This window comes from Propithecus coquereli, unplaced genomic scaffold (genome assembly GCF_000956105.1).
Source record: "Propithecus coquereli isolate 6110/MARCELLA unplaced genomic scaffold, Pcoq_1.0 Scaffold44, whole genome shotgun sequence".
Classification (NCBI taxonomy): Eukaryota; Metazoa; Chordata; class Mammalia; order Primates; family Indriidae; genus Propithecus; species Propithecus coquereli.
The window spans coordinates 14089028-14102432 of NW_012150174.1; the positions used below are offsets into that span (position 1 = coordinate 14089028).

At 39.1% G+C, this 13405-nt stretch overlaps 1 protein-coding gene across 1 annotated transcript in view; it reads right to left on the reverse strand.

Annotated features, from left to right (window-relative positions):
• Positions 1-635: 635 nt before the first annotated feature.
• The window catches only part of LOC105818436 (tripartite motif-containing protein 34-like), a 30206-nt gene continuing 17436 nt past the window's right edge, over positions 636-13405 (reverse strand). The window contains 8 exon segments of the mRNA XM_012654430.1: positions 636-1383; positions 1594-1620; positions 1925-2025; positions 3221-3243; positions 7032-7262; positions 7898-7993; positions 8632-9054; positions 9056-9108. Of these exon segments, the coding sequence (XP_012509884.1) occupies positions 818-1383; positions 1594-1620; positions 1925-2025; positions 3221-3243; positions 7032-7262; positions 7898-7993; positions 8632-9054; positions 9056-9108 (1520 nt within the window). The 3' untranslated portion in view covers positions 636-817.

Consider the following 13405-nt stretch of genomic DNA (forward strand, 5'->3'; position numbering starts at 1 on the left):
CACTTTTCCATAATCATGAGAGCAAATGTTTATTATTATTATACAAGACAGTTAAATAGGTACTTTACATTTAGTTTTAGACAATGACCTTAAGAGTTAGGTGTGGTTTTAAATCCCAATTTGTATTTTAGGAAAAAGAAACCGAGAATTTATTCATCATTACACAGATTATAAAATAAGAGACAAGAGTTTGAACTTAAACATTCTCTACATAAAATTTTCACTGGGTATATATATTGCTTATGTTTTTCTCTTCTCAACTCCTTGATGAACCTGGCATATTCTGGACAACAAACTGACACACAGTCAGACTCCTTACTTGTTATTGGTGGTGGTCATGTTGGTGGTTCCTGCGGACTATCACAGATAACATGGATAGTAGCTAACGGACTTCACTAAGTCTTTTCAGATCAGTGATAAACGGAAATATGGAGAAATGGGAGATCAAGGATGTTATGCTAATAGTGCTCTGTCTGTAGGAGAGATTAGATGTCTTTCTTTAGCCTTTGTGGAAAACAGCACAGAGGTTTTTAAAGAAATTAAAAATAGAACTACCATATGACCCAGCAAGCTCTCTTCTGTGTATATACTCAAAGGAAATAAAAAGTATATACTCTTTGAAAATATAAAAAATACTAAATGAGACAATAAGCATCTCTCTTAACTCAAACCAAATACACCATAACATCGCAAGGAAGAATAAAAGTTCTGAGGTAAAAAAGGGAGATTGCAAGGAGGAGATGATCTGAATGGTGTAGATAAGCTCAGATGCAAGAGATGAGCCTCAAAACAAGGGGTAGGTGGAGGAATAAGAAACTCAGGAGCTCGGTGGGCACAGAGTCATGGGGGCTGGGCAGTTCGAAGGATTGAAATATGGGTAAGCAGGCTGAGAAAAGCAACAATGAGAGAACTTGTAGATGAGTGACCCATAGTTTGTGACATTGAAAAATGAGACGGTGCCTGCCTCATAGTCTAGGAAAACCCCAACACGATGGGGAGGCACAGCCATGGAAAGAGTCAAAATCTCAGGATCAGAGGAGGAAGAGTCCTCAAATGCACTATACTTAAATTTATTCTGTAACCCTATAACCCAGTAGCCAAATATAGGTCTGTATCTGTAGTAAACATTTTTATGATTTGTGCGTTTTCCAACAGCAAACTTTATATTGTGGATGCGTGTTCTACAGTATACCCCCAGGATCCAATCAGTCTTCTTGGACACATCTATTTCCCAGTAATGTTTCCCTGAGTAGAAATATTGGGATCCCAGGATACCATAATTATAAAACTTAACAGGCCAAATTGGCACAGATAAAACTTGTCTTTGATCTTCCGAAAGGATAAGATTCAAATTTAGGTTGACTGGATTCAGTGTGATGTCCACTGCAGAAAAAAAAAATATATATATATATAAGATCAGGTGACAGACATGGAGTGGGGTTATCTAGTGATGTTGTGAGAAATGTGTTACGTATACGTGTTGAGAGGTGCAGAGAACATATGAGGCTAAGATCATAAGATTTCACTGAAACCACAAACTTCTCAAAAGTGATAAGAACACAGCAATTTAAAGACTCTGTAACTTCTTCTTACCCCAGTAGCATCGGACATCTGTTAGCTCTGAAATAATAAAAGATTCAATGATGTTGATTAGAAATAAAGGAGTAAGCACTTATACCTATCTCTTCTCTAGAGTAGGGGCAGAGGAGAGGAGTACTATGAAGCTGTGAACTGGTGAATGAATGAACCAGATACTCAGCCATTCTCTCTTAGATATAAGCATATCCTCTTGATTGCAGAAGATCCCTTCTTCTCTGATCTCCTCCCTCTCTTCTATTCTCATGTTTAAGCTATATCAGCTATGTAATTTACTTGCTGACACCACAGGAATCCCACATCCACACTCCTCTTCTTCTCTCCTCACCTCTATACAATTGCAGCATCCTACTCAGATCTGGAGCACGGAATACAGTCTTCAGTTTCTTGGAAATAGCTTTTGGCTTTTTCAGCATCCAGATCTCACTCCTGAGGATGAAAAAAAAATTGCGATCCCCCACATCTCTTATCCTGTGTCAATCCCTCCAACACCATTGGCTTTCTCTTCTTCCACATCATTGAGGTACTTGGACCCTCTGCCCTGAAGAGTCTGAGGAGATGAGAACATAGAGAGCCCTGACCCGAGATCTAGAAGAAATGTGCTGGGGTCTACCTTCCCATTTACTCTCTGTGTGACCTTGAGAATGTCTTCACCTTGTGAAAGTATGGTTCCTTTGTCTTAAAGTGGAGTAATTAAATCCTCCTTTGATACCTCATGGAAATAATGCATAGGAAAAGCCTTTGCTACTTCTAAAAGTGGTATAAGATGTGTGGAAAACTCTGCACCTCAGTGGGTCTTCCAGGGAGGGGCCAGAGATGTGGGTTTCCAGGCAAATCAAGACTGAAGCTGCAGATCATGGCTGTGATGTGGGTCCCTGTATGAAAAACTTATGAACCTGTGCCCTAGACCAAAGCTTGAACTCCAGGGGTGTGGCCCACATTTGAGATTTCAGATTCTCTGGGAAAAACTTATAAACACTTAGCAAAGGAGAAGTTATAACCACTAACCAAAAAATGGTTAGAATTTCATATGTTTGTAAGGAATTTGATGCTGCCAGGTGGGTTGGCAACTTTAGACACAAGGGTTATACTTTTCCATGTGAGCTTTGAAAGTGTGTGAACAGGAAGAGATTATTTATTGGCACTAGAGTCAAAGTCTTGAGGCTCAGGTCTAATTTTGGAAATCCAAAGAGAGCCTTGTAGAATGATCTGGTCTCTTTTATTCCCATGTAAGTAAAGTAAATATAAAGGAGCTGTCCCCATGCCCTATTTTAGGACTTCATAAGCCCCCCCTCTGATATTACAAGCACTTACGAAATGAAAGATACAGAGCTGGATGCAGACAGGTCAAGTAAATGAGTGAAGCCACAGGAGTCTGATAGTAAAACTCTTATCATTAATATCCTTTCTGAATTTCAACCATCAGATTTACTACCATGGAATCTGATCCATTCTCAATATGGAGCACTCAAATCCTCATCTGTGGCCCCAATTTAAGAAAATATGAGATCCAAATTTCCCTACTCTGGGAGATTTTTTATTCTGATTGATCACCAAATAATTCTAATGGCTACAAACCCTTTTTCGTAACACAAAAGAATCACTTCTGGCCATCCATACATACCATTTCATGATTCCACTCCTGTCCTAGGAAGAAGAAAGAAAACATGAATCAAAGTGTATAAAGATAGGAGCAAGGTTAATGAAAGAAAGACTAGAAAAACAATAGAGAAACCAGAGAAATAAAAAAATGAATTATGAAAATATCAACAAAATTGACAAACCTTTGGCTTTACACACCAAGAAAAAAATCAGGAATGAACAATGGGACATTACCACAGACCTTACAGAAATTGAAAGAATTGTAAAGATTATGAACAATTGTATACCAATAAATTGGACAACCTAAATGAAATAGATGAATTCCTAGAAATACAGAAACTACCAATACTGATTAAAAAATATGGAAACTCTATTCATAGAAAATATGAATAGACTTAAGACATGTAAAGAGACTGAACTGAAAATCAAAGACTTCATGCAAAGAAAAGTCCAGATGCAGATGGCTTTATTGGTGAATTCTGCTAAAGGTTTAAAAAGAAATAATGCCAATACTTCACAAATTCTTTAAAAAAAATTGAAGGGGGGGAACACTTCCTAACTCATAACATGAGGCTCGTCCGACCCTGATAATAAATCCAAGGACATCACAAGAAAAGAAAACTATGCCGATATCGCTTATAAATATAGACACAAAGTTCAACAAAGTACCAGAAAATCAAAGCCAGAAAAATATAAAAAGATTATACATCATAGCCAAATAGAATTTATCCTAGAACTGCAAGAAAATCAATCAATGTAATACACGATTTTAATAGAATAAAAGATAAAAACCACATGACGATATAATAAACATGAAAAAAAGCATTTGACAAAATTCAACAGACTTTCATAATAAAAACAAAAGTGGAATAGTAACAAACTAGGAATGGAAAGGAGCTTTCTCAGTGTGATAAAGGGCATCTATGAAAAACCCACAACTAACATCATCCTTCATGATGAAAAACTGAATGCTTTTTCCCTAAGTTCAGGAAAAAGATAAAGGATGTCTGCTCTCACTACTTTTGTTTAACATGGTACTGGAGGTTCTAGTCAGGACAGTTACTCACAGAAAAGAAAAAAAGGCATCTATATTGGAAAGAAAGAAGTAAACCTATCTCTATTTGCAGATGACGTGGTCTTACGTATAGAAAAGTCCTGCTCTATCCACTACCTATAGGTGACCTCTTCCGATCTTAATTTTAGCTCACACATAGGTGCTGTTGATTTCAAAATTTATGTGTTGAATCATCTCTTATCTCTAATCATGGCCAAATCCCTAATTAGGTAAAAGAATAACTTCCTTGATTGTCCATTTGCCCTTCTTTGAGGCTAACATCTAGATGTGGGATGTTAATTCCACAAATTTTATAATTTTTGATGTATTAAAATTGTTTTTATTACAAGTGACCAAATAGCAGCTCCAACTGAATTAAATAGCAAAGATGCCTGAACAAGTGACATAAACACAGTAATTCTTTCATGAAGATGCCAATTGAAAGGGCTGTGAAGAGCTTAGGGAGGAGCTATAAAAAGGGGCCTTTGTTTTTACTGAGATATAATTCAAATGTCATAAAATTCACCTTTTACAGTGCACAATTTAGTAGGTGTTAGTATATTTACAATGTTGTGCAACTATCAACACTATTTAATTCCAGAACATTTTTTATCACTCCAAAAAGAAACCGTGTACTCATTAGCAATCACTTCCTATTTATCCTTCCCCAGAGCCCTGGCAATCACTATATAATTTCTGTCTCTATGAATTTGCCATTTAAAGACTTTCATATAAATGGAATCATACAAAAAAAAAACCCATAACTGTGTCTGCTTCTTTCAATTAACGTTATGTTTTCAAGGTTCATCCACATTGTAACATGTATTATTACTTCATTCCTTTTTATAGCTAAATAATACTACATTGTTTGGATATAACACATTTTGCTTCTCTATATATCAGTTAAGGAGATTTGAGTTGTTTTCATTTTTGCACTATTATGAACAATGCTGCTATGAACTTCTGTATATAAGTTTATATGTGGATATATGTTTTCAATTCTTCTAGGTATATACTATATATGTAGGAATGGAATTGCTGGGACATAGGGGAACTCTGTCTTTAAGTTTTCGACCAACTGCCAAGCAGTTTTCCAAAGAAGCTTGACTATTTTACATCTCTACCAACAATTCATGAAGGTTTCAATTTCTTCGCACCTTCCCCAACACTTAGTATTGCCCATTTTTTGATCATATCCATCCTAATAGGTGTGAAGTGGTATTTCATTGTGATTTTGATTTTGTATTTCCCTGATGATTAATGATGTTGAGCATCTTTTCATGTGCTTATTGACCATTTGTACCTCTTCCTTGGAGGAATGTGTACTCAAGTTCTTTATTCATTTTTAAATTGGGTTGCTTGTCTTTTTATTTTTGAGTTGTAAGAGAGAGATAGTAAACTGTATATTAAACTTTATGAAATATATGATTTGTAAATCTTTTCTTCCACTCTGTAGACTGCTTTTTCACTTTCTTCATGGTGTCCTTTGTAGCACAAACTATTTTAATTTTGATGAACTCCAATTTATCTACTTTTTCTTTGATTACTTCAGCTTTTTATATCATATCTATGAAACTATTGCCTAGTCCAAAGCTACAAAAATTTATATCTATGTTTTCTTCTAATAGTTTTATAATTTTTGCTGTCATATTCAGGTTCTTGGTCTACTTTGAGTTAATTTTTGTATGTAGTGTGAGGTAGGGGTTCAACTTCATTCTTTTGCATGCAGATATCCAGTTGTTACAGCCTAAGTTGTTGAAAAGACCTATTGCAGTTTTTTGCTCAAATTTGTTTTGTGTTATAATTGCTTAGAGAACCTGGTAAAAATACTCAGGCTCAGGCCCTGTTTTACTACAATGGGCCTGAGTATGCAAGGTCTTTATTAGCACTGTAGGTAATTCTAACACATTAAAAAAATGTTTAGGAACCTCTGTTCCAAAGTAATATTAAATAAAAAAAGAAGAAGACAAAAGTCGAGAGGACTAAAAAGAAGCTGAAATGTAAGCACCAGAGACAAAGGAAATAATCCAACAAATGAAAATCAATCGCCCCTCTGCTTGGTACCAGAATTTAAAACAGAAACATTTGGTAATAGAACAAAAGAAAAAAAAAAAAAAAAGGGCAGGGGGAGCAGATAGACAAAAAGTCAAGCAAAAAGTACCTTGTAGAAAAAAAATTATTTAAATGTTAACATTAGTTCAAGTTATTCCATCAAGTCTCTATAGATTTATTCCAGCATTCTGTCCTAGTCAACACACATACACACACACTCACATATCCCACTCAAGCTTGTGTGTGCCTGTCTACATATTTGCCCAACTCTACCCCAGAAAGGCTCTATATTATGTAATTTAATGTTTTAAAAAATTAATGAGAGATTGGCAATAATAAATATGCATATTTTAATTAAAAAAAATAGAACATGTCTTAAACCTGAAAATGCATGTGTTTGCCTGTGACTAATCTAAGTAAAAAGAAGACTGACAAATGTCCAACACTAGATCACAGATAGCAGGGGGCCAGAGACTGCCACTGGATACTATGGCTCTTCTCTCCAAGGTCAAATGTGTTCCCTTACTTCATAAATTACAAAAAATGGGATACACTTCTAGAATGCTTATATTCAATCATCCCCATGACATCTGGAATGAATGACAAAGAAGGACACTGCAAGGCAAAGCAACCTCTTGGTGACAGCACCCGGATAAGAGCCCAAGGACACAAAAGAAAGGGAAACGGGCTGTGTTTCCAGAATCTCTGATTGGGTGATTCTTCTTACCTGCAGCAGCTCCATTGTTGACCACTGAGCCCGACGCTCCAGTTCTGAGATGAGCTCTTTCACCAACTGTTTCTGCTGAACTAGCTCATCCTCAGCCTCTGACAAGTTGTCCAGTGTCATCTTCTCCTCTTCTTCCAATCTTTGTAGCTCTCTCTCCTCCTCACTGTTGAGGATGCTTCTGAGCTGATTAAATTCTGCTTGTATCCTTTGTCTCTCAGTCTGTACCTGATACTGCCAGGGTGGACAAGGGAGAGAGGTAAGGAGTCTGCCAGGCCGAGGGCCTGTGAAAGGAATTAGGAGCCAGGAAAAGAAATATTTTCCATGGATTTCAAACAAGGCAGGGAGTAGAAGGAGGAGAGTAATTTTGGGGGAAGCTGTTTTTTTCTTATTATTTTCCCTTCAGTGCCTACTAGAACAATGACCTCAGATTGTCTTATGTAGGCCAACCCTGAGACAAAAATGAGGCTTGGTTTGTAGACAGCTGTCCTGGACACTGTGCTGGACTCATGACTTTCTGCATTACCACACTCTCAATTGGAACCTTGAGGAAAACCCTGATCCTTTGTTCAGTGTCTTCTACCACAAGTATCAGAGCTTCATTGGAAAAGAGAAATGGAACACAGTATTCTGCAGCCTTCCTCACCATCGAGTTCATCCTTGTGCTCAATTCCAATTATCTGTGTACTTGTAACATGCCCACTTTCCAGCCCCCAGCCCCGACAGGGATAGTACAAAGAAGAAAACTAATGAAATGGCTTTAGGACTCATTCAATGTCAGGGAACAAATAGGAGACCTCCCTGGATTAGGACCAAAGGTCCTACAAAGATTCCTGTCTCAGAAATCCTCAGAAAGAGTTCCCTCCTGCCTTCCAGGAAGTTCTCTCTTCTCTGATGTCAGCTTCCAACTTCTCAGCTTCCTGCTGCTCCTTCCTTAACCTCTTGAGGACTGCCTGGAGCTTCTCCTGGGAGAAAAGAATCATATCAGAGTTAAGCTATGAGCTTTCTCAGCACCTGGGTAAAGGACAAACAAGTTGATCCCAGAAAAGACCAATTTACAGAAATTGGGAGGCTGGTTATTAGAATCTATGACATGAAAAAAAGTCTGAGAATCTGAGAAGGTGAATATATTCTCTGTTCCTGGGTGATAGAAGGCACCATTCCCTCACCAAGAGTAGCCTGATTCTCTCTTCCCTTACAGTAAGTACCCACTTGCCAAAAGGAAAGTCCTTTCCTCTTATCAATGTCTTTTCCTTATTCAGTTACAGTGTTTCCCCATAATCATCCTGCTGAGAGGAGCAGTGAGAGCTAACTCTGGGAAAGAATTCACCAGCTACACAATGAAAGGAGGCAAAAACCCAAGAAACCTCTTACCCTTGGCCAAGAGACTGTTTGTACTCTAGGCTCATTCTTTATGCAAATGGAAGGAATACACAGACATGTACCCCAGACATTGGAAGCTTAGTGTAAGGTAAAAGATGTACATGGAACGAGATCACAGAAGGAATGACTATGGTGTCAAGGGGAGTACAGAGGGATGGAAAGGTGAGATTTCCCACCAAGTACCATTTGCTGCTCTGTCTCTTTCCATCCAGGGCCCTACCTGACATTCCTTGACTAGCTCTTCCGTGAGGAATGTGTGGTGACCACGGTGCTCCTGAGACCGCTCACAAAGCCAGCAAATGACCTTCCCATCCTCCTTACAGAAGAGTAGGAGTTTCTCTCCATGGCGGTCACAGAGATCTCTCTTCTTTCCATAGTCTGGACTCAACTTGACCTCCCTGAGTCTCTCCACTATGTTGGCCAGATGCCGATCAGCCCGCAGGTTCCCAGCTGAGTATTTTGTACCGCACACGGGACAGCTACTTGTCGCTCCTGGGCCAATCACTGCCTCCTCATCATTCACAGTGACGCACGCTTGGCATAAGCTGTGGCCACAGCCTAGACTCAAGGGTTCTGTCAAAAGATTCAGGCATATGGGACAGGTCACCTCCTTCTGTACATTCGGCAGGATTGTTGAAGCCATCGATTGCACTGCTTCCCTGGCTTCTTCCTGCTCTAACTCCTGAGGCTCTTCTTGCTTAAAGACTCCTGGATGGCTGGACAGATTGAAAAGGGATGGTATAAGAATGATACAAATAAAAAGGTTTCTAACTTTCCCACATCAAGGACTGGCCAAGGCTACAACCACTGGAGGACAAAAAAGAAGAAATGGAATTCAGTGGCCTGGGTCAGCCACTAATGCCTTAGGGCTTTTGCACTTGCTCTCTGCTCAGCCTGGAATAATCCTCCTGCTGATACTTGCATGACTTTCATTTATACTTCATTCAACTGACTCCTCACGTGTCCCCTCAGCAGAAGGGCCTGCTCTGATTAGCTTATTGATAGCACAACACAAAATCATCACTCAGTGTACATTTGTCATCTGTCTTATTATCACCATATAATACATGGTATCTATCTTTAAAAATATCTACTTTTCCTCTCCCAAAATATAATACACACATAGGTTATGCACTTTTATTTTTTTACTGCTGCATCCCAAGTGTCTAGAACACACACAGGAACACAATGTTTGACACATGTTTTCATAGATGATTAGACTTTTCTTATCAGTGTTTCACTATTTCTTTCCGTCATTTAGAAATTCTCAAATAGCTGAGCTTTGGGACCACAGATATGGTCTCCAGTGAAGAAGTGTTTACATTTTAACATACCTGCCCACACAGAGTCCTTGCATGATCTCACACACTTCCCAGAGATACCAACAGAAACAGCAATGACCACAATATGGGGATAATTTTATCACTAACAATTTCATAACCACTTACAATTTAGAGATTACTTTGACCTATTTGTTCCTCCTCCAGAAATTCTTGATAAATAAGACTGCTTCCTTTCTTTAGATGGACAAATAGAATTAAGTGACTTACAAAGATTATCCAACTCAATAGGCAGAATTGGAGTGAACATAATATCCAATCTATGTTGGGTGCAACCTCACATATTTAAACAAAGACCAGCATACGTAAAGCCTGAAAGAAGTAGATTGGTATCCAATGCTATGAGAGTGTAGAAATGGAGGAATGCAGGCAAGCTGGGAAGTTAAGAGGGGGTCTTGTGTTTGTAGATGGTGGGATTGTATCATGGCTGGGAAATATGTCAAATATGTTGATAGGAGGCTAAAGGTTTATGTTTGTAGGGCACAGGAGATGGTGCACATAAAGCAAAGATTGATACGCATGTAAGAAAGCTGAGGAACAGAAATATCAATGAGACGGCTGGTAGTCATGGGGAAGAAGTCTCAATATATAAGCAGAGATCACATTTTGAAGAGATGAAGTTCTATTCTGTTTCAAATCCACATCCACTAATTGAATGCCAATTATTCATTTATTCATTCAGTAAATTCTCACTGAAAATAGATTATCTTCAGTGATTAAAATCCAGGAAATGGATTAAAATCCACAAATCCAAGTTGAGTATGAACAGATGGTATTAGCCATAATAAAATTAATAGTCAGCTAAAAAAGACAGAAGCTAATTAATCATCAGTAAAAGAGTAAACTGGTAGGTGTGATAAACAGTACCATACAGAGGTATATGTTTTTGAGAAATCAAATAATTTGTTAAATAGGGGACTTTCCAAGATATCCTCTTTGAATAAGTGAGAGTTAGACTGAAAGCTGAATGGTGAGAAGGAGATATTGAATGAGAAAGAAAAAAGATATTTTAGGTAGAAAGAATGGCATACATGAATGCCTGTTGATGGAGGACATAGCATCATAGCATCTTCTGAAGTTTTAAAATGTCAATGTGGTTGGTATGCAAAGAACTCCTAGGTCTTCGGCATCACAAGAGTGTGAAGGGACATGGATATGTGACACTTTTCAAATGATGTCAAAGTGACAGTCTCTTTCCAATGAACGGGGCCTGGGGGAGTGATGGAAGAATGTAGAGTAAGTTGTTGGAGGAAATACAAGCAGATGGGAGTGAGAAATAGGTGAGATAAAAGAGACAAGATTGGGAGTTAGATTGGACATGTGGGGAAAAAAGGGTTATCATTAGGCTTAAGTCCTTTTTTCCCTGACATTGGCATTACATTCTCCAGTATTTTATTTTATTTATTATTTTTTGATAAGCACAAGCCTCACAAGAGGGTTGTGACTCTTGTAACAAAATAGTCCCCTAAATTCAATGATCTGTAGGTCCTAAATTCAATGATCTGTAGGGTACTAAATCCAGTGACCTGTCTGTTTGTGACACACAGACACACAGGTAAGAAAGCCAGGGGACAATAGAGGCAGAGATATGAGTAATGCAGCTACAAGCCAAGGAATGCCAAGGATTGCTAGAAACCACCAGAAACTAGGAGAGAGGCATAGAACAGATTCTCCCTTAATGTCTCCTGATGAAACTAAGTCTGTCACCACCTTGATTTTGGACGTTTGGACTCCTAAACTGTGAGAGAATAATTTCCTATTGCTTTAAGCCATCCAGTTTGTGATCATTTGTTACAACAGTCCCAGGAATCTAATACAATTGAAAAGGTTTGATAGTAAAAGATCTGGGATATGCAACAACATATAAAACTTCCCCTAGCCTGCAAAAGAAAGGGTAGGGCATAATAAAAGCTGTATGGAGATAAATCTAGACCTAGAGACCTGCCTACTTCCCCAACTATCCATGAAAAGCAACTAAAGAGGAAAAAAGCCGAAAGTGGGCTGGCAGGTATAATCCAGCCAATGGAACAGATACTAAAAATCATCCAAAGGCTAAATGCTGGTAACCCCTGGCTACAGTGGCTATTGGTCAGACCAGGCTCTGATGACTAGCAAGACCAGGGGTTTATATGATGTGATTAATACCCGCCCCTGTTTATGACTGAAGCTATGAGCTACCTGTGGATGTGGGGTTCTCTATCTCTTATTCCAATCTGTATCCAACCAATACTGAGAAACACCAAGGGCTTACAGAAGAGGGAGTAGTGGAACATGCATTCTGCCATGGGGCTGCGAGCTCATGTTCACAGTAGGGCTACACAGTAATGTCAAAGCAGCTGCCACCATAATGGCCAAAGAACAAGGAAAGTGCAGAGGAGCCAGAGTCCCATGTATGGGAAATGACCCCAGCACCGCTCAAGAGTGACCCAAGCCCAGCAGCAGTCAGGAAGGTAGCGATGGGAACATGAGCGCCATCTGCCTGATAAAACTCCCAAGTCATCTGACCACCACAGGTGTCAGGTGATTGTATCCTTCATTTGAGTCTTCTCCTAACATCTGGACTCGTGATAATGCAAACTCTGTGTCTCTCTGCAGGTTAGACAGTAAAACTAGAGTGTCTCTAGGAAGTGGCATGTAGAGAAGGATGTCCTTTGAAGCTTTTAGACAATATCCTAGACGCTTCTCCTGGTCCCTGGGTCAGGAACTGCCAATGGGAAAAGCAGAACCTGTTCTGGGCATCTGGAGACCTGGGGAACTAAGAAACAGTGCAATTTCTCCTCCCCATTTCTCTATGCACAGAGTTCTTGCTTGAGCCATCCTTAGAGTCCAAAGCTAAATCTGTATCACATTAATGAACCTCTCCCCAAGAGCTCTAGTGTTCTCGTCGATATCTTTCAAAGAAGTCACTTTTTAAACACAGGACCATTATCATTTTCATTGAGCTACCTGAAGTCTTGTCCTTTTCTCTCAGTTCATCAGAATATGCTGAGGATGTTTCCTTCATTAGTTCCAACCAGCTCCACTGCCACCACTCTGGTAGAAGCCACCTGTTTTCCAGGAAATGGTTCTCCCCTTGGTCTCCCTGATTCTGTCATTGCCCTCTTCACTCCGCTCTCATCATTGTTCTTAAATCACTGGCCAAAGTGGTCCCCTTAGCACATGTCAATCTTGTCACTCCTCTGCTCAAAGCCATGCCATCCAGAGTGAGGCCACACTTTAGAAGGGTCCAGGCAGGTCCACATCACACATCCCCTCCCACTGCCTGTCTCCCAGCACACTCCTCCCCAACCCATACTTGTCCCCTTTCAACCCCAGGGAGAAACCATTAAAGCCTTTAAATTCCTCACATTATTAAGCTTTCATTCAAATATCTCCTTCTCACAATGTGGCCTTCGTGAGAACTATTTAAAGTTGTAAGGCCTTTAGGAAGATTCTACAGAATCCTTATCCTAATTCAACTTCTTAAAAATGTTACTCCATAGCATTCATCACCTTCTTGTGTACTCTATCAATTATTTACTGTTCGTTTATGGCCATTCCCTAACTGGAATGTGGGCTCTCGTGTGTATTTTGTATTTATCAAATGTCAAGTTGATGCTTATTGAACTATTTCACATCAGCAGCCTGCTTCAGTTCCTATGAATTAAAGTATAA